The 26,766-nt window shown below is 52.2% G+C and overlaps 1 protein-coding gene across 24 annotated transcripts in view; it reads right to left on the bottom strand.

Annotated features, from left to right (window-relative positions):
- Positions 1–880: 880 nt before the first annotated feature.
- SLC26A11 (solute carrier family 26 member 11) overlaps positions 881–26,766 on the bottom strand; it is a 31,884-nt gene continuing 5,998 nt past the window's right edge. For 5 of the 24 annotated variants that reach the window (XM_074020842.1, XM_005585202.4, XM_074020843.1 and 2 more), the window contains 12 exons: positions 24,637–24,779; positions 15,519–15,694; positions 15,028–15,100; positions 12,643–12,693; positions 9,074–9,134; positions 8,141–8,196; positions 7,698–7,838; positions 6,453–6,580; positions 6,047–6,146; positions 5,433–5,566; positions 2,955–3,027; positions 881–1,727 (listed from right to left, as the gene is read on the bottom strand). In XM_074020842.1, coding sequence (XP_073876943.1) covers positions 1,636–1,727; positions 2,955–3,027; positions 5,433–5,566; positions 6,047–6,146; positions 6,453–6,580; positions 7,698–7,838; positions 8,141–8,196; positions 9,074–9,134; positions 12,643–12,693; positions 15,028–15,100; positions 15,519–15,694; positions 24,637–24,748 — 1,197 coding nt within the window. In that variant the 5' untranslated portion in view covers positions 24,749–24,779 and the 3' untranslated portion in view covers positions 881–1,635. Of the gene's footprint in view, positions 1,728–2,954; positions 3,028–5,432; positions 5,567–6,046; positions 6,147–6,452; positions 6,984–7,203; positions 7,268–7,697; positions 7,839–8,140; positions 8,197–9,073; positions 9,135–12,642; positions 12,694–12,900; positions 13,184–15,027; positions 15,101–15,518; positions 15,695–24,636; positions 24,780–26,766 lie in introns of all 24 variants that reach the window. The other 19 variants (XM_074020844.1, XM_074020837.1, XM_074020838.1 and 16 more) reach the window with 7 other exon arrangements.

The following is a 26,766-nucleotide window of genomic DNA, read 5'->3' as shown; positions in this document are numbered from 1 at the left end:
GAAGGAAGAAAGAAAAGTAAAAGAAGGAAAGAAAGAAGGAAGAAAAGGAAGGGAGCAAGAGAGGAAAGGAAAGAAGGAAAGAAAGAGGAAGGAAGGAAGGGAGGGAGGGAGGGAAAGAGGGAAAGGAAAGAAGGAAAGGAAGGAAAGGAAGGAAGGAAAATGGGAGGCGAGGCACCTGGAAGGGTCATGCGGATGAACACGCTCCAGTGTCCGCTCCAATGTCCAGTGGGGAGCCCCGCAGCCAGCAGCCCTGGTTACAGCGGCTGTCTCCTTGCTGTGCTGACACTGGCCGGGACTGCCTGGGCAGAACGAGGCTCAGCAGGGCAGGCCACATTCCTCTTGAAGAAAGTGCAGGGAGAACACACCTCTAGGTTGCCACAGGCCTCCAGGGATTTACCCCCAGACTCAATCAAAGCATTCATAAAAATACAAACATGCAGGCGGTCCTCATCTGCTCAGGCTGCCGTGACAGATCACCCCCGCCTGCGGGGCTTAACACAGATATTCATTTTCTCCTGGTTCTGGAGGCTGGGGTCCTTGTGAGGCCTTTCTTCCTGGCAGGCGCGTGGCCTGGTCCTTGCTGTGTCCTCTCGTGGCGTTCCCTGGGGTGAGGGTGCAGAGAACCAGCTCTCTGGCATCTCTTCTCATAAGGACACTAAAGCTATCAGTTCAGGGCCCACCTTTATGACATTCATTAAACCCTAGTTACCCCTAAAAGCCCTATTTCCAAACGCAGTCACATAGAGGGCGAAGCCTTCAACTTAAGGGTCTTAAGGGGGCACGATCCCGTCTCTAACCCAAGCACACGTTGAACAGCGGGCTCAGTAAGTCCATTATGATGCATATATAGACCGAAATACCAAGCAGACATTAAAAACCATGTGTTCTAATGCTATTTATTATCACAATAAATAACTCACTGCAAACGACTACATGAAAAACGTGGGTTCCAGAGCACCATGTATAAAATGATCCCATTTATGTAAACTGTAAACATACATCCACACGCTGATGGACATGCACGTTTGGGGAGGGGTCTGGAGTGATCACCCAAGTGGAAGGGGTTGGGGGTGGTTTCCTGTATGTTTTACAATAAGCATTTATGACTTTTACAAAATCACCAAAGCTATCACTTTCTCCATTTACAAAACAGAATTATTTGTACATAGAGACTTGACGTCATTTGGCACACCTTGCCTTTCTCCTGGGGGCACAGATGCCGCAAACAGGAGCAGACCCGCCTCCCAGACTCCCGCCTGCCCCGTCCCTCCCCTGCAGGTGGCACTGGTGGGCCAGGAAGGTGCTGCGGGCCCCAGGACGCCTCGCACAGCCCAGGCCAGAAACCCGTGGCCCTGCTTCCTCGCACAGTCTGTCATTCTAGAAGACTCTCTCCAAACCACTCTTCCAAAGAGGGTCATGCCAGGGAACAGCAGCGAGGTCATTTTCCAGTCATCCCGCAGGAAGCCACTGAGCCGACCCCGCCCCCGCCGTAGACCTCCAGGCCTGGCTTCCTTCTCCTCCCCAGGTTACCTGCTCAGGGCCAGCATGTCTATCAGGCGGCATCCAGCATCCAATCACAGTGACAAGAACCTTCCGGAACACCCTGCAAACTGTGGATGCCCACGGGTGGCCCCATTACGCCTCGAGCAGGGCGACCTTGTGGTCCGGAACGGCGTCTTCTCTGATGTTGCAGGGCTGGGCCCCTGGCTCCTGCCTCAGGTGTTTCTCTGCAGAAAGTACAAACAATTTTTCAAGCACTGAAAGCTCAGAAGTGAGGATGGGTCAGTTCACGGGAAGGGATTAACGGGGGCCTTTCAGGGTTCTAGAAGGTGCGCAGGAAGGAGCTATGGGCCACCCAGGCCAGTGTCACTAACTCCCTGAGGGTCTCAGCGGAGTCTCTGTAAGTGTATTTTTCAGGTGACTAACGGCCCTTTCTTACCGCTCAGGGTACCCTCCCATCCCATGGCCAGGCCACAGTCTGCTTATCCACCTCCAGTGCACTGCATCTGAGCTGCTTCCTTCTAGCAACGACATGGGTGAATCTCCCTGACATCACATTGAGCCAACGAAGCTGGTACAACATCCGCCCCCCTCACTCTCACGGAGCTGACCCTGCTCTAGCTGTGGCCTCAGTGGAAGAGGAAGAGGCCCGGCACTGGGGCCTGGGACCCTCTGGCCCCTGCTGTGTGGCCTGGGGTGGATGCTCTGCATTGCTGGCCTATCCTCTTGTTGACACCTGCTGCAGCTCAGACCTCCAGCGATTGCTGTCTCAGGGCTCAGCGCCCACCCTGCTCCTGACCCTCCCGTCCCTCCTGTCCCGGGGCTTCTGGATCTCCTGACCCGGCCCTGTTCTGTCTGGTCCTGATCCCTCGGGGTGTGGACTTCCGCTGGAAGGACATTCTTCCAACCTTCTGCATGAAAAATGTGGGTTCCAGAGCACCAGGTGTGAAATGATCCCATTTATGTAAAACCACAAACACATATCCACACACTGACAGGCAAGAACATACGCATGTTTAGGGGAGGGGTCTGGAGTGATCACCAAAGTGGACTGGGGTGGAGGTGGTTTCCTGTTTTTGTTTTTGTGTTTTTTTGAGACAGAGTCTCGCTCTCTCACCCAGGCTGGAGTGCAGCGGCACGATCTCGGCTCACTGCAACCTCTGCCTCCTGGGTTCAAGCAATTCTCAGCTTCAGCCTCCCGAATAGCTGGGACTACAGGTGCCCACCACCACACTCAGCTAATATTTGTATTTTTAGTACTGATGGGGTTTCACCATGTTGGCCAGGCTGGTCTCAAACTCCTGACCTCAGGTGATCTGCCCACCTCGGCCTCCCAAAGTGCTGGGATGACAGGCATGAGCCACTGCGCCCAGCTGGTTTTCTGTAGTTTTTACAATAAGCATTTACGATTTTTATAAAATCACCAAAGTCGCAGGATGTCTGACTGTGCCCACCTGCTTCCTCCAGGGTGGAGAAGTACTGGAACCCCTTCAGGTCAGCGGACAGCAGGACACGGAGAACAGGGACCTGAAGGACAGACAGACTTTAGCCAGGGCAGGATGTGTCCCTCTCTAGCACACGGCAGGCAGCCTGGCGGACACGCAATCTCAGAGTCTCCCGGAGAGGCACAGCTTCTCCTCCACACCAGCGAACGGTGAGAAGAAACGCAGCCCCAGGGGGATGCTGTCAGAGGAGGATTTTTTTTTTTTAATTTTTTTGTTTTTTTGAGACAGGGTCTCGTTCATTGCTCAGGTTGGAATGCAGTAGCACGATCATGGCTCACTGCAGCCTCAACCTCCCAGACTCAAGTGATCCTCCCACCTCAGCCTCCTGAGTAGCTACAGGGGCACGCCACCATGTCCAGCTAATTTTTCCTATTTTTTTGATGGGGTTTCATCATGTTGCCCAGGCTGGTCTCAAACTCCCGGCCTCAAGGGATTCTCCTGCCTCGGCCTCCCAAAGTGCTGGGATTACAGATGTAATCCTGTAATCTGCCTGGCCCAGAGGAGTTTTGTTTTTGTTTTGTTTGTTTTTTGTTTTTGTTTTTGAACGGAGTTTTGCTCTTGTTACCCAGGCTGGAGTGCGATGGCGAGATCTCAGCTCACTGCAACCTCCGCCTCCCAGGTTTAAGCAATTCTCCTGCTTCAGCCTCCCGAGTAGCTGGGATTACAGGCATGTGCCACCACGCCCATCTAATTTTTATCTTTTTAGTAGGGACAGAGTTTCACTATGTTGGCCAGGCTGGTCTCAAACCCCTGATCTCCCACCTTGGCCTCTCAAAGTGCTGGGATTACAGGCATGAGCCACCATGTCTGGGCCAGAGGAGTATTTTTTTAAGTGAATCATCTCCAAAGACCATGAAGACATGTGCTCTGCAAATATGACACAGGATGTAACGCTTATGAGCAAAGCTCTGAAGGCACATGCCCAAATCAGAAGCCCGGTCCACCATCCTGTGTGACTGTGGGCAGGTTACCTGGCTTCTCTGGGCCTCAATGACCTCTTCTGGACACGGGGATGAAGACAACACTAGCCAGCCGGGCACGGTAGCTCACGCCTGTAATCCCAGCACTTTGGGAGGCTGAGGCGGGCGGATCACAAGGTCAGGAGATCAAGACCATCCTGGCTAACAAGGTGAAAGCCCATCTCTACTAAAAAATACAAAAAATTAGCCGGGCGTGGTGGCGGGCACCTGTAGTCCCAGCTACTCGGAAGGCTGAGGCAGGAGAATGGCGTGAACCCGGGAGGCGGAGCTTGCAGTGAGCTGAGATCGCGCCACTGTACCTCCAGCCTGGGCGACAAAGCGAGACTCCATCTCAAAAAAAAAAAAAAAAAAAAGATAGCACTAGCCTCGGGGGCCAGGTTGGGGATGAATAAAACCCTGACAAGTACCAGCTGTGGCCCACACAGGAGGTATACGGTTCAGTCAGCCTCCTGTTTCATGGCTAGTTCATGAATGTCTCCTCTCAGTGCCTGGGGACACGCCCTAGTCCCCCATGTTCTGCCATCTAGGACTTGGCAGGGAGCATACATTTAATCACAGTAACAGAGACCCCCGCCTCTCTGCAAACACCGGCCACACTCCTGCGATGTCGACCCTGCAGCGCTCGGAAGGCTCCCAGGTGAGGCCTAAGACGCAGGGCCCGGGACCCGGCCCTTACATTTTACCTGCAGCTCTGAACAGGACGGCCTCCACAGAAACCTGTCTTCTTCAGCCTCTGGAAGCCCTGACGATACGTTTTTCACGAAATTCTACGCGCACCTGTTTTTGTTTTGTTCTGAGATGGAGTCTCTCTCTGTCGCCCAGGCTGGAGTATAGTAGTGGGATCTCGGCTCACTGCTACCTCTGCCTCCTGGGTTCAAGCAATTCTCCCAGCCTCCCGTGTAGCTGGAATTATAAGTGCTCACCACCACACCTGGCTAGTTTTGTTTTTGTTTTTGTTGTTGTTGTTTTTTTTTTATTTTTTAGTAGAGACGGGGTTTCACCATGTTGGCCAGGCTGATCTTGAACTCCTGACCTCAGGTGATCTGCCCGCCTTGGCCTCCCAAAGTGCTGGATTCCAGGCGTAAGCCACCACATCTGGCCTCACCGGTCTCTTTTTGTTTCCTAAAATACAATTCCCCTGAGAGCAGGGACTGACCCTCATTCACTGTGTGTCCCCAGCACTGAGGACAGTGTGGCAGTGACCACCAGGGAAATGAAGCCATAACGTGACCCCTCAGAGGGCTGGGGGCCACCGCTCCCCATTCCACAGGGAGGGACGAGGAAGGCCAGATGGGAATGAGAACTGTTTAAATCAGAGGCAGAGCCAGCACTGGCCGAAGGGCCGTCCAGTATCACAGCCCAGAGATGTCACATTCACCACGGGAGGCAGGCACAGGAAGGACCTGAGGCAGCTGCTAACCCCTAAGGCAGCCCAGCGCACACCCACCTGCAGGCCCACGAAGACCAGGGCGACGCCCTGCTTCTGGAAGTCCTGGAGGAGCTCGCCAAGCCCCAGCACCACGGTGTAGTCGATGCTGCAGACATGGGTGCACTCCAGGACCAGGCAGCGTGGCGGGGAGACTGGGGAGACAGGTCCGAGCCAGGTCATGCCACACAGAGCAGCCCAAAGCCGCTCCGCAGAGGCCAAAGGAGGCTCTGGCCAGGGGGAGGGGACAGAGAGGCCAGAGTGCTCCATCTCGTGGGGACTGAGTCACCCAGTTGGGGGATTCGGGTGACAGGACCAGACACGCAACTGTTTGATGACAGCAGCAGCTGTTTCCCTCCTAGCACTCACAGGCCCTCGGCTCCCCTAAAATCAACCCCCCAGAAACAGGAAGGGGACTTTAGGGGCAGGGAAGGAGCGATATGTGGGGAGCACCACCCTTGCTGCAGCGGTCACTGGCTGAGGCCCACAGGGGACAGTCCTGCCCACTCGGAGACGCCTGAATCCTTGTGGACTAGAGAGTGTCGGGGACAGGGCCTTGGGGTCCTGAAGAGCTGGGAGTGGGGAGCAGAGGACAGGGGAGCGACCTCAGACCACCTTGGCCCCCGCCCATGCACCTTCCAGGGCCCGGCTTAGGATCTCCTCCCGCAGAGCCTCCATGGCGGGGAACGACAGGCCGCTGGCTGGCTGCAGGACCAGAACCGGCCCCTCTGACACCTGCAGGGACGAGTGAGTCCTGGAAACCGGGCAGCATCCACCAGGCTTGGCCTGTCCCAAGCAGGAAGCCCCAAGCCAACCTAGCACGCTGGAGGGAACTGGGAGTGGGGTGCTAAGGGGAGACCCCCACGGCCCCCACACAGTGGGAGAACACCATGCTTTATAGCAGGGTGGTTGCCCGCCTGCCAGCAAGCGGTCCCCTTCAGCAGCGCCCACGACCACCATCACCCCAGACCCTCAACACATAAGACCGTGCCCAGGAGTCCTGCCCCCAGCGCACTCCCCACTCAGGTCACGGCAGGGTACCTTGGTCTCGGGCCTGGCTGCGGAGTGCAGGAGCATGAGCAGAGACACCAGGGCCCCGGCCAGGATGCCATACTGCACCTCCCAGAAGCACAGCAGGAAGGTCACGCACAGGGGCAGCAGGTCCAGTCCTAGGAGAAGGGTGCTGCTGAGGGACACCTGGCAGCCGCCCAAGCCCCCAACATGGCCCTGCTGACCAGTGGGAACTTTCTGCCCCCCACATATGAGTAAAGGTGCTCACGGACCCAAAGCAGCCCCCGAGGGGACTCCGGAGGACTTGGGGACAGCAGCTGCTGACCAGGCCAGGCTTCAAGTCGAAGGAAGGAAATGCCCGCCTCATCCGAGCTGAGCGCAGCTGAGACCTGCCCGCTCGGTCCCTCCTCATCCAAGCTGAGCACAGCTGAGACCTGCCCGCTCAGTCCCTGGCCTCCCACCTCAGGGAGGGAAGTGGCAGCGGCTTGTCAGGGCACAGATCTGGCCTGAGGAGTGGGGCAGGGACCACGTGAACTCTTGAGACCTGGCCAAGAAGGTGCCCTGGGGACAAAGGGCATGGGCTCAGGCCTGGCGGGGATTCCACCTCACATAGGTCAGGCCCGCCCCACCCTGGCTAAGCCTCGGTTTCTAGCGGTAGCGACCATCCCATTCCACGTGGGCATATTAACATGTTTCAGGGCTGTTCTAAAGCCCCAGCGCACTGACATGCGAAAGGCCCTGGCATGCGGCAGGCATGCAAGAAAATTATCCATCCTTTCACCTGGCAACTTGCTGGGGCTGACCAGAAAATGCCAAGTCAGCTAGGTGAACCCACTCCGTGCTTCCTCCACAAACAAAAGAAAACAACATGTGTTAAGTTAAAGGAACTGGCAGTCAGGGCCCGAGTGCAAGGCTGTTCCACTGCCCCTGCTGGTCACCAGGCACATCTCCCGTCCCTCCCCCAGCTGGGCCAGTGGCTAGAGGCAGCAGGGAGGGTGGGAATGAGGGCAGGGGGATCAGGAGGAGACCCTCCCTGGGTCAGTGCCCCCCCTCAGGACCCCAGGTGTCAGGACAAGGAGCTCCAGCTCTTCCCACTGAGCCTCTGGACCATCTCTGGGGCCATCTCCTGGCCATCCACTCCTCTGTTCCGGGACTGCCTTAACTTCCCAGCCCCAGCCCCGCAGCAGTGGCTGCAGGAAAATGGTGTAGCACAAATGACATTCTCCACGTTCAGACACTGCATCACAGTGCTCTCCCCGTAGGACAAGAACGTACTCTTAACGCGCCAGAGCGTCCTGAAGATCTTGGTGTCGAACAGCGGGGCCACGGCCATGATGATGATGGCGGCCAGGGCGGACTTGGGGATGTAGTAGAAGAGTGAAGTCAGGTAGCCCAGAGACAGCAGCACCAGCACTCCTGCGGGGAGCGGGAACACGGGTGACCTCGGGGGCACAGGGTCCCCCCAGCACGCAGCATAGCAGCCTCCTGTTCAGCGGAGCCCACTGGGGACGGGGCAGGGGTAGGGCAACGAGTGCCAAGACCCCCAGCCCCTGCTCAGTCTCCTGTGGTCCCCCTACTCCTTTGAGGCCCCCCAAGTCCCTGTGCAGTCCCGGGGCATGCGGCCCATGAGCCAAAGGGACGGGACATCTCTTGGGCCCCCTCCTGCCTTTCTCCCACTCTCAGGGCTGGGGGCACAAGGGGAAGATGGAGGGCCTCACCCGTCACCAGGCCCCCTGCCGGGGTGCACACCCCCGACTGAGAGTTCACGGCTGTCCTGGAAGGCAACAGAGAGACCGTCAGTCACCAGAGGCCGGGAAAGGGGAGACCTCAGCCCACACCCTGTGGCCGTTCTTCCGAGGGGACGTCAGCTCCCAGCACAGCTTAGGAAGCAGGCGGGGACTGCAAGAGGGGCAAGGCAAAGAGACTTAGGGTGCAGTCACAGAGCGCTGTGCTCAGGCCACCCTGACTATAGGAAGCAGTTCAGGAACCACACGTCCTCTCGGGTTCCTGCCCCCATCCATGTGGGGGCCCCACACCCTGCAGGGCGAGCGTCAGCAGCTGGGGGACTGGGCACTGCCAAGCGGTGCCGCCTTCTCTCCTTTAAGCCACAGATCACCCCCATCCTGTTGTCCTGACTGAGGAGGGGCCCTAGGGCGTCTGGGCTAAGCCTCACGCCTGGCTTCCTCAGGGCAGAGCTGCAGCCCTTCCTGTCTCCACGTCCTTTTAGGAATTGACTCTGGCACCAGGAGCTAGAAGGGCTTTGGCGTGCTGGGAACTTTCCAGTATTTGTTTTAGAGACGGAGTCTTGCTGTGTTGCCCAGGCTGGAGCGCAGTGTTGCAGTCACAACTCACTGCAGCCTCAACCCGCTGGGCTCAAGCGATTCTCCCGCTTCCGCCTCCAGAGTAAATGGGATAACAAGGGTATACCACAATGCCCAGTGGAAGTTTCTAGTATTAAACTGCAGGACCATCTATGAGAGTAAAGAAACAGAGGACACCCTGGAGGACAGCAGGGTGACCCCCAGCCCTGCCCCTCCACGGACAGTTCACAGGGGAGGACGGGGCGCCAGGGTCAGGACAGGCAGACTCCTCGTCAGGATAACAACGTAAAGGCAATGTGGGCAAACAGAAGTGGAAGACACGTCACTCACCGTCCAAAGCTGCCTGTGACTGGGTAGGAGGAGACGAAGGAGCCCAACACATTGGTGAGACCTGGGGAGGAGGCAAGACAGGCTGATCGGGGAGGGCAGGCACACAGGACGGAGGGAAAGGAGATGGGGAGGGGATAAAAACCCAGAAGGGAGGCGGGAAGGCAGGGCTCGGGAGAATTATCCTGGGGGCCTGAGCCTGTGCACTCTGTCAGGGAAGAAAACAGGCCACAATCTTGCAGATGTAGAGCCTAGCCTTTTTTTTTTTCTTTTTGAGACAGAGTCTGGCTCTGTTGCCCAAGCTGGAGTGCAGTAGCACGATCTCAGCTCACTGCAGCCTCCACCTCCCAGTTCAAGCGATTCTCCTGCCTCGGCTTCCCGAGTAGCTGGGATTACAGGCACGTACCAGCACACCCGGCTTATTTTTGTATTTTTAGTAGAGACAGAGTTTTGCCATGTTGGCCAGGTTGATCTCAAACTCCTGACCTCAGTGATCCACCTGCTTTGGCCTCCCAAAGTGCTGGGACTACAGACACGTGCCACCACACCTGGCTAATTTTTGTATTTTTAGTAGAGACGGGGTTTCACCATGTTGGTCAGGCTGATCTCAAACTCCTGACCTCAGGTGATCCACCTGCCTTGGCCTCCCAAAGTGCTGCGACTACAGGCATGAGCCACCACACCCAGTTAACTGTATTTTTAGTAGAGACAGGGTTTTGCCATGTTGGCCAGGCTGGTCTCAAACGCCTGACCTCAGGTGATAAATCCACCTCAGTCTCCCAAAGTGCTGGGATTACAGGTGTGAGCCACCACGCCCAGCCAGATCCTAGCTTTCAAACACTTCTCACCCGGCCTCTCCTGTGTGACTAGGACATGCCTTCCCCACGCAGAACAGAGGGGAGCATCTCAACGCCCAGGAGGGGGTGACAGCTGAGACGAAAGCGCCCGTAAGACAAACCCTACGTGCTTGGGAGGTCAGTGGCTGCCCACAGTTCTCCACCCAGTTCCTTTCAAACCCAGCACTCCTTCTCACGAGACGACAGCCACAGTGAGGCCAAGGTCATGGCTGGTATGCTGCCTCCCCAGGTGATGCTGGCTGCCGACAACAGACAAAGCCCACGCCTGCAGCATCGTTGAGGCCCAAGAACGGGGATCACTGCTCAGGCTGACCCCACGCTCCCACCAGCATCTGTCTCACCTGGAGGCACCACTAAAACCAGAATCCCTCCTGCTCACTAAGACCCACAGTGGGTTCTCAGGTCTCAAAGGTGCAGGGTCTGCTCTCAAGGTAGCTTGGGCTGGGGCCAACTCAGTATCAGGGCATCCCGGGTGACATGGCCCAGCTCACAGCCCTGAGAGAAAGGGGACAGGGCAAGGAAATGCAGGCGTGGGAGGTCTCAGCAGAGGCCTGCGGTGACGGCAGGCTGCACGGGATCATCCTCACTCTGCAACAGCTTGGGCTGGGGACCCAATTCTGTGAGCCAAAGCTGACCAGGGCGACCCCTCCCAGCCTGGCCTTTATGGGCTCACATCAGCCAGCTTCTTGCTGTGCGGCTGCTGACGCCTACCTGGCCTATCTGAGATCAAGGAATCCCATGGCTGTCACAGTAACCTTGACCTTCGCTCTGTCTGCGTTGTATCCCTGGAACTCAGCGTGCCATCAGAATAGTTCTGTGGTATTTTTAAAGTAATGGGAATAGGGCCAGGGGCTGTGACTCAGGCCTGTAATCCTAGCACTTTGGGAGGCCAAAGCGGGCGGATCACCTGAGGTCAGCAGCTCGAGACCAGCCTGGCCAACATGGCGAAACCCCATCCTACTAAAAATACAAAAATCAGTCGGGCTTGGGGGCAGGCGCCTGTAATCCCAGCTACTCAGGAGGGTGAGGCAGGAGAACTGCTTGAACCCAGGAGACGGAGGTTGCAGAGAGCCGAGACCGTGCCACTGCACTCCAGCCTGGGCGACACAGCAAGACTCCGTCTCAAATAACAATTATAATAAGTAAAGTAATGGGAATGGGATGCTCTGGGAAATCGCATTTGGAAGATTTACTGGGAGGTTTCGGGGAGGCTGTGGATTTTCTCGGCCTGAGAGTGTGTGAGTCCTAGGAAGCCCGAGCTCCGCCACTCAACTAGACAGTGCCCTGCTCTCCATGGCTCAGAGAGGAGCCCAGGCAACGTCCCTTTGTGACCCAACCTGGGTCACTCACTTTGCTGTCAAGAAGCCAAATGGCTCTCATGAAATTGTCAGGGTGGACACCCCTTGGGAAAAAGCTCATGGTGCTTCCTGGGTTACCCTGCGCCAGTCTCATGAGGGGCGAGAAGGAAAGGCAGGAAGGCCTGGGTCCCACGATTCAGTCACGATAACTGAATTTAAGATTCATACTGGGCCGGGTGCGGTGGCGGGCACCTGTAATCCCAGCACTTTGGGAGGCTGAGGCGGGCGGATCACGATGTCAGGAGTTTGAGACCAGCCTGGCCAATATGGTGAAACCCCAACCCTACTAAAAATACAAAAAGTAGCCAGGCATGGTGGCACGCGCCTGTAGTCTCAGCTACTCAGGAGGCTGAGGCGGGAGAATCGGATGAACCCAGAAGGCAGAGGTTGCAGTGAGCTGAGATTGCACCACTACCCTCTAGCCTGGGCGACAAAGCAAGATTCAGTCTCACACACAAAAAAATATATATATATTCACACTGTGGTCTCAAAATATACCACTAAGAAGTCAGCCTGCAGAGATATAACAAGAGGAAACTAAACGGTGAAAGCGGGCATGACCCCCATCCACAGGCATGCAACTTGGGGCCCCCGAGTCTTCATGAATCCACCTGCCCCTGCCTGGAGGGAGGCACAAGGCAGGGTGCGGGTACAATCAGAAGACTCCTCTGGACTCCCCCGGCCACAGCCTTCAGCTCTCGACCCTGTCCCTGGGCGCTCCCTCCTTGAGGTGGGACATTCCAGGTGTTCCTGGATCTAGACCAAGGCTACGGACCTCAGGGTCGGGTACACAGCACAGGTGCTCAGCAAGTGGTAGGACAGATAACAGATGTCAGCTCCTTATTCTTAGGGGTTAAACTGAGCAGTGTGGAGGTCTGGGAACGAGTTCTTATTAATATTCCAGAAGAGCCAGGAGCGGTAGCTTACGCCTGTAACCTCAGCACTTTGGGAGGCCGAGGCAGGCAGATCACCTGAGGTCAGGAGTTCGAGACCAGCCTGGCCAACATGGTAAAACCCCGTCTCTACTAAAAATACAAAAATTAGCCAGGCATGGTGGCACACGCCTGTAATCCCAGCTACTCAGGAGGCTGAGGCAGGAGAATCGCTTGAATCTGGGAGGCGGAGGTTGTAGTGAGCCGAGATCGCGCCACTGCACTCCTACCTGGGCAACAGAGCGAGACTCCGTCTCAAAAACCCAAAACAAAACAAAATATTCCAGAAGAGCCCATCTGGGGCCACCTCTGCCCTCCCAGTTCATCACCACCATCACGGTCTTCCTATGACGCAGGAGACACAGAGGGGCAGCCCCGGGTCCCTGGAGGCCCACAGGGGTTCTTCCCCACAGCTGGGGTCTTACCAATGGCCAGCAGCTCCTGGTTGGCATCGATGCGGTAATTATTCTGAGACGCTAAAGGCAACCAACAGTAAAGACATGGTCACTGATATTCAACATCACTCAAAAAGTATTCACAAAATGTAAAACAGATTATGAATTTCTACGTATGGCAATAAGTTTTGTAAATGTAACTATACGAATACACATCTAAAATATTCACATATATGTGCATGTAAACATGTGCTTGAATGTATCACAGAGTGCAAAGAGGTACAGTACCATGTAATCAGGCCAGGTACGGTGGCTCACAGCTGTAATAGCAGCACTTTTGGGAGACCAAGGCAGGAGGATCGCTCGAGCCCAGGAGTTCGAGACCAGCCTGGGCAACATGGCAAAACCCCATCTCTACAAAAAAATACAAAAATTAGCCAGGCATGGTGGTGTGTGCCTATAGTCCCAGATATTCAGGACGCTGAGGTGGGAGGATGGTTTGAGACTAGGAGGTTGAGGCTGCAGTGAGATGAGATCGTGCCACTGCACTCCAGTCCGGGCGACAGAGACCCTGTCTCAAACAACAAGAAGAAAACACGTAAACAGTAGTTAATTGTGGTAGTAAAACAGATTACGGGTGATTTGTCTCTTCTTTACTCATTTCTGCAATTTTAACATTTTCTACAATGAATGTATATTAATAAACATAGCCATTATTAACAATTATATTAAAACTTTCAATTAAACAGATAATACAGGATCTTGTTCTGCAGCCCAGGCTGGAGTGCAGTGGCACTATCACAGCTCAATGCCACCTCGACCTCCTGGGCTCAAGTGATCCTCCTGCCTTAGGATCCCGAGCAGCTGGTACCACAGGTGTGCTCCAGGCCCGGCTAATTTTTTTTTTTTTTTTTTTTTTGAGACGGAGTCTTGCTCTGTGCCCCAGGCTGGAGTGCAGTGGCGCAATCTCGGCTCACTGCAAGCTCCGCCCTCCCGGGTTCACGCCATTCTCCTGACTCAGCCTCCCGAGTAGCTGGGACTACAGGCGCCCGCCACCTCGTCTGGCTAATTTTCGTGTATTTTTAGTAGAGACGGGGTTTCACCGTGTTAGCCAGGATGGTCTCGATCTCCTGACCTCGTGATCCGCCCGTCTCGGCCTCCCAAAGTGCTGGGATTACAGGCTTGAGCCACCGCGCCCAGCCTAATTTTATTTTTAATAGAAACGAGGTCTCATTATGTTGCCTAGGTGGGTTTCAAACTCCTGAGCTCAAGCGATCCTCCTGCCTAGGCCTCCCAAAGTGTTGGGATTACAACACTTTTTATAATAAGAAAAACATTTTATTTTATTATTATTATTTTTTTAGATGGAGTCTTGCTCTGTCACCCAGGCTGGAGTGCAGTGGAGTGATCTTGGCTCATCGTAACCTCTGCCTCCCAGGTTCAAGAGATACTCCTGCCTCAGCCTCCAGAGTAGCTGGGACTACAGGCGCCCGCCACTACGCCCAGCTAATTTTTTTGTATTTTTAGTAGAGACGGGGTTTCACCGTGTTAGCCAGGATGGTCTTGATCTCCTGACCTCGTGATCCGCCTGCCTCAGCCTCCCAAAGTGCTAGGATTACAGGCGTGAGCCACCGCGCCCGGTCAAAACTTTCAACTAAACAGATAATACAGGATCTTGTTCTGCTGCCCAGGCTGGAGTGCAGTGGCACTATCACAGCTCAATGCCACCTTGACCTCCTGGGCTCAAGTGATCCTCCTGCCTCAGTCTCCCAAGCAGCTGGTACCACAGGTGTGCTCCATGCCCGGCTAATTTTTATTTTTAATAGAAACAAGGTCTCATTATGTTGCCTAGGTGGGTTTCAAACTCCTGAACTCAAGCGAGCCTCCCGTCTTGGCCTCCCAAAGTGTTGGGATTACAGGCATGAGCCACTATGCCTGGCCCAAAGATAATACTTAAAACTCATCACTTCCTAATGTATTTGGCATTTGGCTACTGCTGATGAGGTTATTTGCACCCACTGTATCTACATGGTGGAGATGCCATAGAATATGGTTGTTCATGTAGATCTCAACCCAGCTCCATGTGCAAACTCCCCGTTCAGCGATGTGACCTCAAAATCAGACAGTAGCATTTACACCATCGACATCGGCAAGGGCCACGAAGCAAAACCTTTTCTTTCCACGAAGAGCAGAGGCTGTTACGACACTCACCAACACACCATGGGGTGGGAGGGCGATGTCTCGTTATAGATCCAGTTTTATCATATGTACATAATATGTATATATCTATCATGAGCATGTATTACGAATTCAAATTTCTAACACTAGTAACCGATAAAAGCAAGCTAGAAAGCAGGCAGGCCTAGCCCAGCCGGCGCACTGGGAGGCCTGGGGCGTGGGTGACAGGTGTCTTACCGAAGGCTTTGGCCACCGCAACGCTCTCCAGGAGGCCCATCAGGGGCACCACGGCCAGCCCAGCCCCCATGTCCTGAGAGAGGAGAGAGGGATGGTGAGTGGCCTTCCTAAGGTGTAGGACCCAGCAGTGTCCCATGAAGGCAGCAAGGAGCCACACCTCCCCACAGGTAACAGGAGCAAGTGCTTGTCAGCTGCAGGAGGCGCCTCCTTGTCTGAAGAGGCACCAGGTGCTGGGAGGAACACAGCAAATTCATCCTCAGCTGGAGTCCAAAACAGGAGAAGCACCCCGGAACACAAACGTGACATCCCTGAGCTCACTGAGCCTGCGTCCGACCTGGGATTCTTTAATGACGGAGATGTCCCTTCCTGAGGACTCAGCTGTCCCAACTGACCTCAGACCCCCTGGCACCCAGCAGACGCATCAGGGTAGGGAACAGGCCACGGGCCACTGCAGCCTCGGCCACACCATCCTGGCTCCCGGCTCTGCCCACCTGCACCATCTCGGTGAAGGAGATCGTCCCATTGGCTGTGGTCACTGAGAAGGGCGGGGTTCGGACTGGAGGGAGCCCCTCAGCTGTCTCCCCTGTTAGGATGAAAGGCTGGTATCCAGTCACCTCGAAGGAGTATGCAACCAGGGCCGCGAAGGAGACCACCAGGGCGTTGCGAGCTAGGAGAGAAGGAGAGGTGCGTCCAGGACCCTGCTCCTGGCAAGCGTGGGGTAGCGCGGCTGCCTCCAGATTATTGGGGCAGACACCCCAGCGGCAGAAGAGGTCCCCGCTGGGCCACAGTCCTCACTCTGCACTCTGGGAAACATAGCACAGGCACAAGTGCTATGTGGCAGCATGAGCAGGTGGGATGGCAGAGCTGCACGCTGCAGACAGGTGCACATGCCACCTGCTGCCAAGCTCCAGGTGACTGGATGTCGTGCACCCTGGCAAAGACTCTCTGAAATCAGGTGCCCAGGGCACATCCACCTCAAAGCACAAGGGAGGAAGAAGCCAGATGTACCCCCCTTCCCCAAACAACGGCCTCCAAGATGCGGGACAGTGGGCATGATGGCCACTAAGACACGGGACAGCGGGCATGACGGCCACCGGGAAACGAGGGAGGTGAGTCTGTCACTGCCCCGCCGGCTGCCTGTGGTTTCCCTGATGGTCCCTATGTGCATGGAGGGGACCCCCGAGCAGAACCCAGGGGTCTCCCTGAGTTCAGGGGGCAATGCTGGGAGGGAGTCTGAGGAGGCCTGCAGCTGGAGCTGATAGCAAGGTCACAGGAGCAGAGAAGGCGGCCAGAGACAGAGCTCAGAGATCTGCAGAGGTGCCCTCAGGTGTGCAGCAGAGAACTGGTTGAGGCAAAGTGGGGCGAAAAAGACCCAAATCCACAGTGGGGAAGAGGGTTACAAGGGACAATCCCAGGGACTCACACCAGAGTGAAAAACCCTCATAATCCATGGAGCATCACGGACTCCTGAGGGTTTTACCTCAGCAGTGGAGAAGATTAGCCCAAGGCCTGGGGTTGGCAAATTTTTTCTGTAAAGGACTAAATACTAAAAACCTTCTGCTTTGTGGGCCATAAAGTCTCTGGTGCAACTACTCAAGTCTGTTATTACTGCATAAAAGTTGACATTGACAAAGTAAATGAATGGGAGTGACTTTCCAATAAAACTTTATTTACAAAATCAAGTGGTGGGCCAGATTAGGCTTGCCCTAGAATTAACACGGCTCTGGTCCAGCTCACAAAGCTTAAAAGTAAGATCCTAAATGGATCAAACTGTCCTAAGTAACTTAACTATATCCCAGAACAAAGCTCAAGAAGATTTATAGAATACAAAAATATCCAGCATGCAATAACCTCAAACTCACCAAGTCTAGCATCCATGCAAACAAAAATTACTAGGCATACAAAGAAGCAGGAAAATATGGCTGGGTGCAGTGGCCCATGCCTGTAATCCCAACACTTTGGGAGGCCAAGACAGGAGGATCGCTTGGGCCCCGGAGTTTGAGGACAGTCTGAGCAAATTAGTGAGACACTATCTGTACAAAAAATAAAAAATTAGTTGAGCACGGTGGCATACGCCTGTAGTCTCAGCTACTTGGGGGACTGAGGTGGGATGATCACTTGAGCCTGGGAGGTTGAGGCTGCAGTGAACCATGATCATGCCACTGTACTCTAGCCCAGGTGACACAGTGAGACCCTGTCTCAAAAAATAAAAATGAAAATGAAAAAAAGACCCAAAAGTAACATAGTTAAAGATGACAGAATTAACCAGACATTAAAAGAGGAACTGTAACCAAATGTAATGTGAAAGGATATTAAAAGAATTAAAATAGGCCGGGCGCGGTGGCTCAAGCCTGTAATTCCAGCACTTTGGGAGGCCGAGACGGGTGAATCACGAGGTCAGGAGATCGAGACCATCCTGGCTAACACGGTGAAACCTCGTCTCTACTAAAAAACATAAAAAACTAGCCGGGCGAGGTGGCGGGCGCCTGTAGTCCCAGCTACTCGGGAGGCTGAGGCAGGAGAATGGCGTGAACCCGGGAGGCAGAGCTTGCAGTGAGCCGAGATCCGGCCACTGCACTCCAGCCTGGGCGACAGAGCAAGACTCCGTCTCAAAAAAAAAAAAAAAGAATTAAAATAGTTAATAGGACATTAAAAGAATAACTGTAACCAAATTCCATATACTTAAAAAACAAAAAAAGAGAGGAAAGATTGCAACTGTTAAGTAAAGATGTACAAAATACATTTTAAAAGATTCAAATTGAGGCTGGGCATGGTAGCTCACGCCTGTAATCCCAGCAGTTTCGGAGGCTGAGGCAGGTGGATCACCTGAGGTCAGGAATTCGAGACTGGCCCAGCCAACAAGGTGAAGCTCCGTCTCTACTAAAGATACAAAAAATTAGCCAGGCGTGGTGGCGGGTGCCTGTAATCCCAGCTACTTGGGAGGCTGAGGCAGGAGAATGACTTGAACCCGGGAGGCAGAGGTTGCAGTGAGCCGAGATTGCGCCATTGCACTCCAGCCTGGGCGACAGAGCGAAATTCCATCTTAAAAAAAAAAAAGAAAGAAAGAAAAGAAAAGAAAAAGAAAAAAAAGATTCAAATTGGATTTCTAGCAATGAAAACCACAGTGTCTGAGATGGAAGAAGCACTTGATACAATTAACAACAATGGAGACATTACAGAAAAAAAAAGACTAAAATGTAGCAGTAGAAACTATCCAACAGGAAACACACAATGGAAAAGACTAAAAATCACAAGTGAGCTGTGGGAACAGCTTCAAGGTGCCTGAAATACAGGTATGGGCGTCTGCAAAAATTAGCCGGGCATGGTGGCATGTGCCTGTAATTCCATCTACTTGGGAAGCTGAGACAGGAAAATTGCTTGAACCTAGGAGGCAGAGATTGCAGTGAGCCAAGATCATGCCACTGCACTCCAGCCTGGGTGACACAGCAAGACACCGTCTCAAAATAAAAAAATAATAATAATTTTTTTTTAAAGTATTGAAAAAAAAAAGTCAAGAATTCTATCACCAGCAAAACTATCTTTGAAAAATGAAGGCAAAATAGACTTTCAGACACACAAAAGTCAAAAGTTGAAAGAAGACCAGGAGTAGTGGCTCACACCTGTAATCCCAACACTCTGGAAGCCAAGGTGGGAGGATCCCATGAGCCCAGGAGTTAAGAGACCAGCCTGGGCAATGTAGGAAGACACCATCTCTACAAAAAGTAAAAATAAAAAAGTATCCAGGCGAGGTGATGCACATCTATAGTCCCAGCTACTCAGGAGGCTGAGGCAGGAGGATTGCTTGAATCTAGGAGTTTAAGGATGCAGTGAACTGTAATTGCGCCACTGCATTCCAGCCTGGGTGACAGAATCCTGTCTCTTAAAATAAAAATAAAAAAAAAAAAAAAGGAAGGAAGAAAGAAAGAAAGAAAAAGCTGAAAGAGTTAATCACCAACAGGCCTGCAACAGAAAAAAAAATAAAGTCCTTCAGGTAGAAGGAAAATGATACCAGATGGAAATCTGGATTTGTACAAAGGAATTAAGGGCACCAGAAACAGTTACTACATGGATAAATATAAAAGACTTTGTTCCTGCAGGGAATGGTAGCTCACGCCTGCAATCTCAGCACTTTGGTTGGCTGAGGCAGGAGCATCACTTGAGGCCCAGAATCTTTGACCAGCCTGAGCAACATAGACCGTTTCTACAAAAAAAATTTTTTTTAATTAGCCAAATGTGGTGATGCATGCCTGTAGACCAAGCTACTCAGGAGGCTGAGGCAGGAGGATTACTTGAGCCCAGGAGTTTGCAGCTTCAGTGATGGATCTTGGCTCACTGCAATCTCTGCCTCCCAGGTTCAAGCGATTCTCCCACCTCAGCCTCCCCAGCAGCTGGGATTACAGGCATGCACCACCATGCCTGGCTAATTTTTTGTATTTTAGGTAGAGATGGGGTTTTGCCATGTTCCCCAGGCTGGTCTTGAACTCCTGAGCTAGACAATCCGCCTCCCTCAGCCTCCCAAAGTGCTAGGATTACAGGTGTGAGCCACTGCACCTGGCCTGCTATAAGGTTCTTATGTCACATGAAGTTGAAGTTTAATGTATACTGTAGCAAGATAAAGATGTTTACCACAACCCTTAAAGCAGCCACTTAGAAACAAAAACTAAATATAGCAGTTACAGCTAATCAGCCAATAAAGGACATAAAATGGAATCATAAAAAATAATCAATAGAGGTAGAAAGAGGGGGAAAAGGGAACAAAGAACAAATGAGACAAAGAGGAAACAAACAGCAATATGGTAGATCTAAAGTCAAACATACCAATAATGACATTAAATATAAATGGCATAACATTCCAATTAAAAGGCAGAGATGATCAGATTAAAAACAAATCCCATCTATATGCTGCCTACAAAACATACCATTAAACACAAGAACACAAATTAATTAAATACGTTAAAAGTAAAAAGATATGAGGCTGGGTGTGGTGGCCCAGCACTTTGGGAGGCCATGGCAGGTGGATCACTTGAGGCCAAGAATTTGAGACCAGGCTGGCCAACATGGTGAAACCTCATCACTACTAAAAATACAAAAATTAGCTGGGCTTGGTGGTGCAAGCCTGTAATCCCAGCTACTTGGGAGGCTGAGGCACAAGAATTGCTTGAACCTGGGAGGTGGAGGTTGCAGTGAGCCAAGATCACGCCATTGCACTCCAGCCTGGGCAACAGAGAGAGATTCTGTCTCAAAAAAAAAAAAAAAGTAAAAAGATGGGAAAAGATATGCTAATACTAATCAAAAGAAAGCTGGAGTAGCTCTCTGAGTATCAAAGTAGATTTCAGGGCAGAGAATATTGCCCAGAAAAAAAGAGTAACATTCCAAGAGAAAATTATAATTCTGTATGTTTATATACTAAAAAACAGAGCTTCAACATATATGAAACAATAACTGATAACTGAGAAAGGAAAATAGACAAAGTCATAGCTATAGCTGAAGTTATTCAACATTCTTCTTTTGATAAGCAACAGAACAAATAGAAAGAAAATCAGCAAGAATATAGTAGTCTGAGACAACCAATTAGACCTGACATTTACAGAACATTCCACCCAATAATGGCAGAAAACATTATTTCTCAAGTGCACACAGAACATTCACTAAGATAGACCATATTCAGGACCATAATACAACTCTCAATAAAGGAAAACAATTTAAATCACAAAGTATGTTTTCTTATCACAATGGAACTCAATTAGAAATCAATGGCAAAGTACTAATTGGAAAATTCCCAACTATTTGGAAACTAAATAACTCCCATGGTTCAAAGGAAAAATCATATAATCTACTTCTAAATAATCCACAGGTCAAAGGGGAAGTCAAAATGGAAATCAGAAAGTATTTAGAACTGAATGAAAATTGAAAAACAGCATATATATCAAAATTGTGGGATGCAAACGAAGTAGTGCTAGGAGTGAAATTTATAGCATTTAAACAACTATATTAGAAAAGAAGAAAGGTCTCAAATCAAAGACCTAGGCTTCCACCTTAAGAATCTGAAAAAGAGGCCGGGCACGGTGGCTCATGCCTATAATCCCAGTACTTTGGGAGGCCAAGGTGGGTGGATCACCTGAGGTCAGGAGTTCGAGACCAGCCTGGCCAATATGGTGAAACCCCATTTCTACTAAAAATACAAAAAATTAGCTAGGAATGGTGGCATATGCCAGTAATCCCAGCTACTCAGGAGGCTGAAGCAGGAGAATCACTTGAACCCAGGAGGTGGAGGTTGCAGTGAGCTGAGATCACACCATTGCACTCCAACCTGGGGGCCAAGAGCAAAACTCTGCCTCAAAAAAAAAAAAAAAAAAATTGAAAAAAACATTTTTTTGAAAAAAAAAAATTAACTCAAAATAAATAGAAGAAAGGAAATAATAAAGCCCCAAGCAGAAACCAATGAACTAGAAAACACAAGCAAAAGGGAGATCAATGAAACCAAAAGTTAGTTATTTGAGACGATCACTAAAATTGATACACTTCTAGACAGACCATTCAGAAAAAAAGGCAGATGACTCGGGTGAAATCCTTGTTCTGCCTCTTCCCAGCCATGTGGCCTTGAGAAGTTCTGTTTTATTTTTCATCTTTCAGAGGCTCACTTTCCTCATTGACAAAATGGAGAAAATAAATTCATCCTCAAAGCTGTTGTAAGAATCAAAAGCTTTTTAAGTAGTTTCCCCAGGACAATGCTACACACACTGGGAGAAAGGAGACGGCAGCCCTACACTGTCAACCCTACACTGTCAATGTTTCTCAAGTTTCTGTACATTACAACGTTTTGACATCTTACAAGACTTTTCTGGCTGTGGAGAGACTGCCTTCAGGGTTAGGCAAGTCTTAGAGACAAAAGCAGCCCTAAGTATGTCTCCGATATGCCAGCTAACCCCTCGGGAGCCATCCTTCCTCCACCTGCCTGGCCTGCACCCCAGGAGGCAAGATTTTTCTGCCTTACGCCTGAAGCCCACCAAAATTCCTCCAACTGCCAGTCCTAAGCTGGTCACCTTTCTTCACCTTGCCTTTATCTTGAAAACCTCAATAAAGGCTGTGGCCTAAACCACAGCTTTGGCTTCTCCTCCTGGCCACCCTGGTGTCCTCTGACATGGCCCTACATGGCATGCTGTGCCTCCTGTCTCTAGGACCTGTGAGTACAATAAACTGGTTTTCTTCCTGAGCCTTTCTCGGTCTCCCCTTGTGGTCGCACCTGACTCACCATCTCATAAAGTAATACGAAACAAGTCTCTAAGAAACATGGGGTCTCTAAGCAGTTCCAAAACTTTGACTTCTATTTTTTTTTTTTTTTTTTTTTTTTTTGAGACGGAGTCTCGCTCTGTTGCCAGGCTGGAGTGCAGTGGTGCAATCTTGGCTCACTATAACCTCTGCCTCCCGGTTCAAGCGATTCTCCTGCCTCAACCTCCTGAGTAGCTGGGATCACAAGCACACGCCACCACATCTGGCTAATTTTTGTATTTTTAGTAGAGACAGGGTTTCGTCATGTTGGCCAAGCCGGTTTCGAACTCCTGACCTCAGGTGATCTGCCTCCCTCAGTGTCCCAAAGTGCCGGGATTACAGGCGTGAGCCACCATGCCCAGCTTCCAAACTCTGACTTCTAAGGTGATCTGGGCATGCGCTGAATAATACAGATTCTGATTCGGACATCTGGGGTGGGGCCTGAGATCCTGCCTTTCCAGTAAGCTCCCAGGAGATGCCTAGTGCCCAGGCTGCTGGTCCCAGGCCACACTCTGAGTCTCAAGGTTTAAGACAACGAAGCATAGGCCGGGAGCAGTGGCTGAGGCCTGTAATCTCAGCATTTTGGGAGGCCGAGGTGGGCAGATCACTTGAGGTCAGGAGTTCGAGACCAGCCCGGCCAACATGGTGAAATCCCGTCTCTACTAAAAATACAAAAATTAGCCTGGTAAGATGGTGGTGCACGCCTGTAATCCCAGTTAATTGCGAGGCTAAGGGGGCACAATCGCTTGAAACCAGAAGGCAGGTTGCAGTGAGCCAAGATCACGCCATTGCACTCCAGCCTGGGCAACAGAGTGAGACACCATCTCCAAATACTACTACTACTACTACTAATAATAATAATAATAATAATAAGGTAACAAAGCGTTTTCACTATTTCATGGACAACTGAACTAAAGCTCAGGAACTTCGGAAGCTACTCTGCAAGTCTAAGCCCAGGCCAGGCTGGGACTGGAAGCTGGACATCTCCACTCTAAACCCAGTGTCCTCTGCACCCTACGAGGCTCTCAGTGTTCACCACGGCCTCAAGTCTGCTGAACAGGATCCAGGGAGAGACCACAGGGAGCCGACCAGCCTGGGCAGGAGGAAGTGACTCAAGAACTAAATCCAGCCACCCTCTCTCTCCTATGGCTGTTGGATTTTGCAGCCCCCCAACAGCAAGGCCAAGCTCGGGCTGTTCTGAGCTTAATCTGTCCCCTCAGCTCTGAGAAGGTTCGGAGTCACCTAGACTTCCTGACCTTCCTGGGTGTGCCCTCCTCTCTGGGCCTCCCTGCCTGGTGCTCAGCCAGGGGACCTGTGCCCATCTTGGATGTACTGATATAGAGGCTTCCACCTCCCCCAGGGCGGTCCTTCACCTGCTGACAGCCCTGCTGCTCCTCCCACAATGCAGCCCTCACCACCCCTTTCTCAGAGGACCCTTGGTTATCTGTGGCTCAGCCTGCAGCCTCCACCCCTGAAGCTGAAGCTGGACCCCAGCAAGTTGCACAATTCAAACAGAGCCTGTTGGTCTCTGTGGAATTTGCTTTCTCTCCCCAGGAATGGCCAGTAGACTGGGTTTCTCCACCTTGGCACCACTGACATTTTGGGCCAGATCACTGTTTGCTGTGGAAGCCTGTGTACTGTCAGGGGTTGAGTGGCATTCCTGGCCTCTCCTCACTAGTTGCCAGCAACTGCCTTGCCCAGTGGTATCCACCAAAAATGTTTCCCAACATTGCCAAATGTCACCAGGGGGCAAAAGTGCTTCAGGGTAAGAACTACCAGAGCTGGCCAGTTCTCAGCTCTGGCTGTGCGTCAGTTCTCAGCTCTGGCTGCATCAGAACCCACCGAGTTTGGTTCGGAGTTTTAAATGTCCCAGAGTTTGGGTCAGGGGCGGTGGCTCATGCCTGTAATCCCAGCACTTTGGGAGGCCGAGGTGGGCAGATCACTTGAGGTCAGGAGTTTGAGACCAGCATGGTCAACATGGTAAAACCCCATCTCTACTAAAAATACAAAAATCAGTCGGGCGTGGTGGCATGCGCCTGTAATCCCAGCTACTCAGGAGGCTGAGGCAGGAGAATCACATGAACCTGGGAGGCGGAGGTTGCAGTGAGCCAAGATCACACCATTGTACTCCAGCCTGGGTGACAGAGCGAAACTCCGTCTCAATCAATCAATCAATCAAATAACATGTCCCAGAGTTTGGTGTGGTGTTTCATATGTCCCAATGCTCAAGTTACACCCAGACCAATGACATGAGACTCTCTAGGAGTGGGAGTCAGGACTCCCCAAGTGACCCCAACCTGCAGCCAAGGTTGCATACGATGTCAGCCAGAGGTCCCTCACCTGTCGTGGCAGACCAGACCAGCCCGTGGCTGAGCCGCACACCAAGGGGCATCTCAGGGTGGACGGGAGGCATGTGGTCCCGCATCAGCTTCAGCACCAGCAGCAGCAGCATGCAGACCAGCCCCAGGACGGCATCACCTACCCTGTGGACAGGCAGAGGACTGGTCACCACCCAGCTTGGCCCAGGCCTCCTGTTGACTCCAGCGTCCTGATGCTGCTTAAGCTGGGAGGTGCCAAGAAGCTCCCAGGGGAGGCCCAATGCCCAGGCTGGCCCCAGACGACAGCGAGTTTCAAGGCTTAAGGGAATAAATCTTTTTTTTTTTTTTTTTTTTTTTTTTTTTTTTTTTTGAGACGGAGTCTCACGCTGTTGCCCAGGCTGGAGTGCAGTGGCGCGATCTCGGCTCACTGCAAGCTCCGCCTCCTGGGTTCACGCCATTCTCCTGCCTCAGCCTCCTGAGTAGCTGGGACTACAGGCGCCCGCCACCGCGCCCGGCTAATTTTTTGTATTTTTAGTAGAGACGGGGTTTCACTGTGGTCTCGATCTCCTGACCTTGTGATCCGCCCGCCTCGGCCTCCCAAAGTGCTGGGATTACAGGCTTGAGCCACCGCGCCCGGCCGGGAATAAATCATTTTCAATATTTTTGCTGTTTCACAGACACTTAACTAAAGCTCAGGAACCTTAGCAAGCTACTCGGCAAGACTAAGCACAGGCTAGGCTGAGATGTTTTCTCTTAAGCTATATACATCCCTGTTCTACTTCAAAATTCAATTCAAAATTCAGTGTGCATAGGCTTGTGCAGGACGGGCAGTGGAGAGGCCTGGGTCACGATGGCGGCGGGGTGACGTGCTCACATTTTCACTCCCGAAGCTCTCTGGGACTCAAGTCTGTGGCTCAGGATCTGCTGAGTGACCACAAGGAACGGGACCAGCCTGAGCAGCTCTCTGCAGGTGGCTCTAGAACTAGAACGAGTCTGCCACACCCACAGCCTGCGGGCCATGTGCAGTCTGGGAGAGTTCTGAACGTGGCCCAACACAAATTTGTAAACTTTCTTAAAACATGATGAGTTGGCCGGGCGCGGTGGCTCAAGCCTGTAATCCCAGCACTTTGGGAGGCCGAGACGGGCGGATCACGAGTTCAGGAGATCGAGACCATCCTGGCTAACACGGTGAAACCCCGTCTCTACTAATATACAAAAAAAATTAGCCGGGCGAGGTGGCGGGCGCCTGTACTCCCAGCTACTCGGGAGGCTGAGGCAGGAGAATGGCGTGAACCCGGGAGGCGGGGCTTGCAGTGAGCTGAGATCCGGCCACTGCACTCCAGCCTGGGCAACAGAGCCAGACTCCATCTCAAAAAAAAAAAAAAAAAAAACATGATGAGTTATTTAGGTGATTCTTTTTTCCAGCTTATCAGCTATCATTAGTGTATTTTATGTGCAGCCCAAGACAGTTCTTCCTGTGTGGCCCAGGGAAGCCAAAAGATTGGACACCCTGCTCTAGACATTCTAGAAGGCTTAAGAATAAACAGTCAGTAAGGCCCCTTTTCCCTCTGACAGTCTGTGATGTTCTCTAACTGGTCAGGCTCCATAATCACTGCTCCCCCATCCGGCCAACCCCTGACCACTGGCGCCTCTGAAGGGTAAGGAACCCACTGGCCTCCAGCTGGGTTCAGCCGCTGGGAAGCTTTGGCAGCAGGTCAGAGGGGAGGGGAAGATGGTCCAGGATCGCCCCCACTCCCTCCAGGCCACAGCACCGGGCAGCCATCTCTACAGCTCCCCCAGATCACTTCCTCCTCCAGTCCCTTCCACCCAGAGAGGTAGAGAGGTATCCCGCCTTCCCGCTGGATGGTCTGGCAGGGAGGTACCCCTCATCGGAGGCTTTTTTTGGAGATGGAGTCTCGCTCTATCACCCAGGCTGGAGTGCAGTACTGTGATCTCAGCTCACTGCAACCTCCACCCTCCTGGGTTCAAGTGATCCTCCTGCCTCAGCCTCCCGAGTAGCTGGGACTACAGGCGTGCACCACCACATCCAACTAATTTTTGTATTTTTAGTAGAGATGGAGTTTCACCATGTTGACCAGGCTGGTCTTGAACTCCTGACCTAAGGTGATCTGTCTGCCTGGGCTTCCCAAAG

Source organism: Macaca fascicularis, chromosome 16, assembly GCF_037993035.2.
Source record: "Macaca fascicularis isolate 582-1 chromosome 16, T2T-MFA8v1.1".
Taxonomy (NCBI): Eukaryota; Metazoa; Chordata; class Mammalia; order Primates; family Cercopithecidae; genus Macaca; species Macaca fascicularis.
This window is presented reverse-complemented; position numbering and strand designations above follow the sequence as displayed.